The sequence below is a fragment of the Aegilops tauschii genome, chromosome 2 (assembly GCF_002575655.3).
Source record: "Aegilops tauschii subsp. strangulata cultivar AL8/78 chromosome 2, Aet v6.0, whole genome shotgun sequence".
Classification (NCBI taxonomy): Eukaryota; Viridiplantae; Streptophyta; class Magnoliopsida; order Poales; family Poaceae; genus Aegilops; species Aegilops tauschii.
In genome coordinates this window covers 641,330,292-641,337,530 of record NC_053036.3, presented here as the reverse complement: position 1 = coordinate 641,337,530, position 7,239 = coordinate 641,330,292, and the positions used below count along the sequence as shown (strand labels likewise).

At 49.9% G+C, this 7,239-nt stretch overlaps 1 protein-coding gene across 1 annotated transcript; it reads right to left on the bottom strand.

Moving 5' to 3' along the window:
• Positions 1-4,928: 4,928 nt before the first annotated feature.
• Positions 4,929-6,908, bottom strand: LOC141041409 (uncharacterized). Its single transcript, XM_073507556.1, has 6 exons — positions 6,877-6,908; positions 6,406-6,643; positions 5,711-6,073; positions 5,531-5,632; positions 5,291-5,455; positions 4,929-5,201 (listed from the first exon to the last, which is right to left on the bottom strand). Exons 1-6 carry the CDS (start codon positions 6,906-6,908, stop codon positions 4,929-4,931), a joined length of 1,173 nt encoding a protein of 390 aa, XP_073363657.1.
• Between the last annotated feature and the right edge of the window lie 331 nt (positions 6,909-7,239).

The window sequence follows — 7,239 nt, the reverse complement described above, 5'->3', positions numbered from 1 at the left end:
GGGTGATCTCGACAAATATCATTTGCAAGAGACAATGGACCATTCCATCCCTTTTTCCCGTGCATATGCATCGGACTCGGATGACGATGGTCCCGATGAACAAGTTGATGCGGAGGGGTTCACGGTGAAGGAGGCCGAAGCTTTCGAGAAGGTATTTGGTCGGGATCATCGGACTACATTGTTCAAGGATGTTAGTCTCGCGGATGAAGCCGTGGTAGATGGTGGCCAATGTGTAGCTCTTGGGGTTAGGCCAAGCTCTCACCGTGATTTGGTAGACGACAAGAACCGGATTGCTAAAGGTTCTAAGTTCGACAGCTTGTTGGATTTGAAGATGTGGCTCGACAACTACTCGGTTACGCATTATCGTCCACACAAGGTGGTGCACTCGGACGTCAATGTGCGCTACACGGTTGCATGTGCATGTGAAGATGAAAAGGAGGTCCAACTTGGACTTACAAGAGGCCGTGGTGGTGGTAGAGGTCGTGGAAAGGAGGTCCAACAAGGAGTGGCAAGACGCCATGGCGGTTGTCCGTGGATTGTGCGTGCAAGACCATGGAAAGGAGGTCCTACTTGGCATGTAGTGAGTTGTGTGCCAACTCACATGTGCCAAGGCAAAAGGGTGGATGGCAAGATTGTGTCCCAAGACCACAAACAACTCACGTCCGAGTTCATCGCTTACAGGCTCTCGAACTCAATATCCACACTTCCAACAATGAGCGTCCAACATGTCATTGACCTTGTGAAAGCCATCTTTCATTACAAGGTGAAATACGGCAAGGCATGGAAGGCGAAGCAAACCGCATTTAAGATGTTGTATGGTACATGGGAGGAAGCATACAACCGAATCCCTAGGTTGTTGTTAGCCATGGCCGCGACAAACCCGGGCATGGTTCATGTGGTCGAGCCTCATGGGCACCAAACAACGGTTCATGAAGGAAGGAAAGTCAGAGTATTTGGCCGTGCTTTTTGGGCGTTCGAGCAATGTGTGAGGGCTTTCGAACATTGTAGGCCGGTCATCGCAATTGATGGCACATTCTTGACCGGACAATACAAGGGCACCTTGTTGGTTGCGATAGCAAGTGATGCCAATAACCGGGTGTTTCCATTGGCATTTGCTTTGGTTGAGGTGGAAAACAATGACAACTGGGAGTGGTTTCTGCATCTTTTGAGGACGAAGGTGTTACCCGCTCAAAGGGAAATTTGTGTCATATCGGATCGGAATCAAGGAATTCTTAACGCCGTGGAGATTGACATTCCCGGGCATGCTCCGTTGCACCATCGATGGTGCATGAGGCACTTTTGTTCGAACTTCTATAGGGCATGTGGCCTTAAGGAGTTGGCCGATGATCTTCAAGATTGTTGTCTCGCTTTCTCCGATAAGCGCTTCGCCACTTTGTACAACAAATTGCTCGCACACAAAAAACTTGATCCCGGGGGTCAAGACTTTCTCAATAGGCACATTCAATACCGGAACAAGTGGGCACGTGCTTTTGATGAAGATGGCCGGAGATACGGTCAAATGACAAGCAATATGGCCGAATGCTTCAATAGGGTGCTCAAAGGTGCACGTGGATTACCCGTGACGGCAATAGTTCAATACACATTTGACAAGATGAATGCGTACTTTGTAAAGTACTCGATGGAAACCGATGCACAGATAGCGGGTGAGAACCCACGGAAGTACAAGTACAAGTTCCCACCCAAAGTTGATGAATGGTTGCTATTTCAATCACGGAAGGCGGACTCAGAAGAAGCTATATTATATGACAATGAGGAGTGGAAGTACGAAGTGAAAGAGCCAGGAGGAACCACAAACGATGGCCGGCAACATGGAGGTCGGGCTTTCAAGGTGTCGTTAACACAATGTGATTGCACTTGCGGGAGGCCATTGTTGCTTCATCTCCCATGCTCACATTTGTATGCTGCCGGCCGCGTTAGGAATGTGGACATCAATCACCCACGCACCATGAGGCAGTCCCAGTTCTCAATCATGACGGTCAAGAAAACATGGGCTCCCCGCTTTCACCCATACTTTGACCAATCACAATGGCCGGAGTATCATGGAGTTCAACTATGGCCGGATCCGGAGTTGAAGGTTGTTAAACGGGGTAGACGTAAGACAAAGCGTCTTAGAGGCGACATGGACGAATGGGGCCATGGTGGGCGCCGCGAAGCGGGCAACGACCAATTCCAAGAGCCTCGTGAGAGCTCCCGTTGTGGGGAGTGCAAAGGTCATGGCCACAACAAAAGAAAATGTACGAAACCAAGGAAAAGGTCCAAGAAAAATGATGCAAGCACAAGCCAACATGGAGCTACACAAGGGAGCCAACCAAGTGGTAGCCAACCTAGTGGTCGCCAACCTAGTGGTCGCCAACCTAGTGGTAGCCAACCAAGTGGTAGCCAACAAGTGCGAAGCCAACCAAGTGGTAGCCAACCTAGTGGTAGCCAACCTAGTGGTAGCCAACAAGTGCCAAGGCAACCAAGTGGTACCCAACAAGTGCCTAGCCAACCAAGTGTTAGCCAACCTAGTGGTAGCCAACAAGTGCCAAGGCAACCAAGTGGTAGACAACAAGTGCCTAGCCAACCAAGAGGTCGGCAACTTGGACTTACAAGAGGCCGTGGTGGTGGTAGAGGTGGTGGTGGTGGAAGAGCTCGACGTGGTGGTCATGGCCGTGGTGATGGTCTCGGCCTTGGTGATGGTCTTGGCCTTGGTGGTGGACTTGGCCGTGGTGATGGACAAGCGCAAGTTCGTTATAGAGGAATGTTTGGATACCTAGATGGACCGTTTCCGTATGTTCCTCACTAACTATAATGTATCATATGTTCTTGTTTTTCCATATGTTCTTCTTTTTCATATTTACTTCCATTTGTTCTTATTGTCCTTACTAACCATTATGTTCCACTCATTGTAGGTATGGCGGCTTCCCAACCCAACAAACCAACGATGAAGGAGGATGGCGAAGATGAGATGGCCGGATGGTGGGAGAAGGCGGCGAAGAAGCTTAGAGAGGAGGATGCAGCCAAGCTAAAGAAGAAGAAGGAAGAGGAGCTTGAGAAGGAGAGGAAGCGAAAACAGAGTGCGGCAAATGCGATGCGCGCTAGGGAGCAAGCGTTGATGAGGCAAGTTGAGGAGGCACAGAAGAAGCGTCAACAGGATTTTGAAGAAAGAACCATGAAGCTTTGGGCAATTGCAGCTGAAAAAGAAGAGAGGGACAAGCAGATATTCATGGAGAGGGTGGTTAAGGAGGCTCACCTCATAAGAAAAAGGGAGGAGGAAGAGGAAGAAGAGAGGAAGAAGAAGAAGGGAAAGGGGCCTTCCTCTATGCAATAGAGCTATGTCTCCTCTTCGATTTGGTTGTGAACTACTATGTCTCCTCTTCGATTTGGTTGTGAACTACTATGTGCCGTGAACTACTGTGTCTCCTCTTCGATTTGGTTGTGAACTACTATGTGCCGTGAACTACTATGTCTCCTCCTCGATTTGGTTGTAAGAACTACTATGTGCGGTGAACTACTATGTGTCCTCCTTGATTTGGTTGTACGAACTACCATCTGTCGTGAAGTAGTATGTGTTATGAACTACCATGTGGCGCCTAGCTGCTGTTGCTATCTGGATATCTAAAAAATTCACTACTATGTGAACTAGTATGTGTCCTCCTTAAAAAATTCACTAAGTCCAAGTCCAAGTGCCTCAAACTGTAAATAACCTTCTGTTTTGGCTGCATAGCTACAGACCAGTGCAGCGCCTAGCCAGGAGGCGCCACACTGTACAGTGCAGCGCCTGCGTGCTAGGCGCTGCACTCTATAGTGTGGCGCCTCCTAGCTAGGCGCTGCACGAACACTTAGCGAAATTTTTAACTGAAACTGGAGGCATACCTTCTGTTGGTTGCTGGATACCTACAGACATGTGCAGCGCCTAGCACGGAGGCGCCACACTCTATAGTGCAGCGCCTGAGCGCTAGGCGTTGCACTATACAGTGCGGCGCCTCCAAGCTAGGCGCTGCATATGTCTGTAGCTATCCAGAAAAGCAACAGAAGTTTGGCTAGTTACAGACATATGCAGCGCCTAGCCCGGAGGCGCCACACTCTATCGTGCAGCGCCTGCCAGCTAGGCGTTGCACTGTAGAGTGCGGCGCCTCCGAGCTAGGCGCTGCATATGTCTGTACCTATCCAGAAAAGCAACAGAAGTTTGGCTAGTTACAGACATATGCAGCGCCTAGCACGGAGGCGCCACACTCTATAGTGCAGCGCCTGCGAGCTAGGCGTTGCACTGTAGAGTGCGGCGCCTCCAAGCTAGGCGCTACATATGTCTGTACCTATCCAGAAAAGCAACAGAAATTTGGCTAGTTACAGACATATGCAGCGCCTAGCACGGAGGCGCCACACACTATAGTGCAGCGCCTGCGAGCTAGGCGTTGCACTGTAGAGTGCGGCGCCTCCGTGCTAGGCGCTGCATATGTCTGTAGCTATCCAGAAAGCAACAGAAGTTTGGCTAGTTACAGACATATGCAGCGCCTAGCACGGAGGCGCCACACTCTATAGTGCAGCGCCTGCGAGCTAGGCGTTGCACTGTAGAGTGCAGCGCCTCCGTGCTAGGCGCTGCACAAGCACTTAGCAATTTTTTTCCCTGAAACTAGAGGCCTACCTACTGTGCCTCCTCCCCCCCTCTACTGGGTCTTTTTCAGCCATAGTTCTTTCAGCCACAGTTCAACAACTAGTATAACAAACTTTCAGCCACAGACTTCACCCAAAGAAACAAAGGGTTCACAAAAGACTTCATTTCATAGAAATGACCATCACAATAAGTTCCAGTTTACCATAGAGCTACCACCACTCCAAGTTCAACGACATCAAAGGTACGACCACTCCAAGTTCAACGACATAACAAATCGCACTCGAAGTTCAACATTATAAAAAAACTAAGATGACTAGTGCTTTCCACGCTTGCTGGGTCCTCCCCCCCTCTTGACGCTTATCTTCTTCACCTTCCTAGGAAGAGGAACCCGCTCCGGCTCCGGCTCCGCCTCTGGTTCGACATCGTCATCCAAGTAGTCATCCAAAGCCGCCATCCGCGAGGTGCTGACCGTCCTTTTGCCTCTTTGGGTGAAGTCTTCAGGTGTGTACTTGTTGATTCCCCTCCTAGGCTTCAACTCGTATGCAGACCGAGCCCGGTACGTCCCCAAGGTCATATCATCAGCAACCTATGCATCAACAAAAGATATGGAAAGACCGTGTGTGAGGATATAGTTAGCAATGCATCAACAAATGGCTATATATCGTCATGCCATACCTCTTGGGTGACCCCACCCACATCCTCATCCGTGAAAGGTTCACCATGGCTCTGCCCCGAAGCGGGATCTGATGGTGTCGCCGACCTAGACCGTTCTGGTGATACATACTCGGGGTCACGACAACCGAAAAGGTTTGATAGCCGCCTTAACTTTTGGCCCTGGCGCTGCAACATGTACAAGTGAATGAGACATGGAACGTACCAACAAATGTTAAGTGCTAGTTTGAAGGAGATGTGAACCTTAATGAATTCTCGAAGTGCACCTTCCCCATCGCTTTTGCCAGCCGGGGTTGTTTCTAGAATAGTCTCGGTCTCGTCAGCTGCTTTCTTGATCTGGGCACGCTATGAACAGAAACGGTATCAAAGTGTTAGGCAAGCGAAGATGTGAAAAGTGCGAATGGAAAAGCAAAAAGGGCTAACCACAAAGTTCATCATTGGAGCTGAAGGGATCACCGAGTTGCCTTTCCTGACTAATGCGTTGTACTGGTGCTGGGCTACCTCATCAAAAACGGTGGGTTCTTCCAGAATCTCCTCAGCATACGCCGGCTGGCATACCTCCACGCGGGTACTTGCAAGAAACCATGCGAGATAGTTGTTGAACGCGATCGGGCAGTGCTCACGAAGCTGGGCTCGTTTTCCAGCCCTTGCTTGCTCCACACTAAGAGCAAACTGCACGACATACTTCCTGTGATGGCTGGCCCAATCCTTGATCTTCCGCTGCTTTTTCCTATCCAACCTGCAAGTTAGAAACAAGATATTAGCATCATCGAAACCGTCGAGAAGCTGCTAAGTGCTCAAGGTTAATTATATCTTACGCGTGTAGCAACTTGTCCGTATCCTCCCACTCCGGCGGGTGTGGCTGGAACAAACCGAACTGGCGGAACACCCGATGTGGCAGGTGAAGCTCAACCGCCCAGTTGCATATCAGTGGGCACCGCATATGCCAGAGATCCCTATCCCTAATGCACATCGGATTAAGCCTGAACTTGATAGGGTTACCAAAACTCTCTCCTTTTCCATACGGCTCCCATTCCACCTGCAAAATGGGATTGAATGCAAAATTGATATCGAGTGAAGATACAAGCATGATAATCACTTATGCAAGGTCGGTTCACCTGCTCAGGCGTGATCGCGTCCAGCTCGCTCTTGTACAACTTGTACATTACAGAGGGATCATCCGTCGTCTCATTTAACACATCCCACTTGTAAGCCCAAGTGGGGAGCCGTAGTGAGTCGTCTTTATCGTCCGAATCCTCGTACTTCACGGTCTTAGGTCGTCCAACCGGCAAACGCTCCCGGCTCCATATGGAAAGTGCAAGCAGACAACCACCAATACCTCCAGTGTGCCTACAACTGGCATCGTCCAACTGCACATAAAAAAGAACATGGTCAAATTTGCCGCAAGAGCGCATTGATAATGTATCAATGAAGTGAAAAGGAAACAACTTCATACCTGTCGATACAAGTAAGCTAGTGTCGCCGAACCCCAACTCCATTTGCTATCGAAGACGGTCAACGCCTTCAGCCACATCCATGAAGCATTCTTGCCTGTGCCATCAGCAAACATTGTCCTCGATACCACGTACCACATGTAGACACGAGCATAAGTCTTCACCATGTCCTCATTAGCATCATCGGGGAAATGAGCGAAGTGCGATGATATCCACGTGAAAGTAGCGCCCGCTGCGACTCTTTCCTTCTTCTTATCTTCCCTCTCTGGCTCCCGAGGCTCCGGAGGAACCATACCGATAAGGGCTTGCATCTGCGCGCGCCACCCTTCAGAATCGGTGTTCATACATAAAGGATTGCCATCGATAGGAAGACCGGTGATCATAGCGATATCCTGCAGCGTCACGGTCATCTCCCCGGTCCGAAGATGGAAAGTGTGTGTCTCCGGCCTCCAATGATCAATAAGCGCGGTGAGTGCTGCAGCATTGTTGGGTGGCGTC

Excerpts from the sequence above, each read along its gene's own strand:
- LOC141041409 (XM_073507556.1), bottom strand. The coding sequence starts at position 6,908 with ATGGTGAAGACTTATGCTCGTGTCTACATGTG. Across the intron at positions 5,456-5,530 it reads CACTTCGAGAATTCATTAAG|CGCCAGGGCCAAAAGTTAAG; the intron begins GTTCACATCTCC and ends TACATGTTGCAG. Across the intron at positions 5,202-5,290 it reads TGGGTGGGGTCACCCAAGAG|GTTGCTGATGATATGACCTT; the intron begins GTATGGCATGAC and ends GTTGATGCATAG.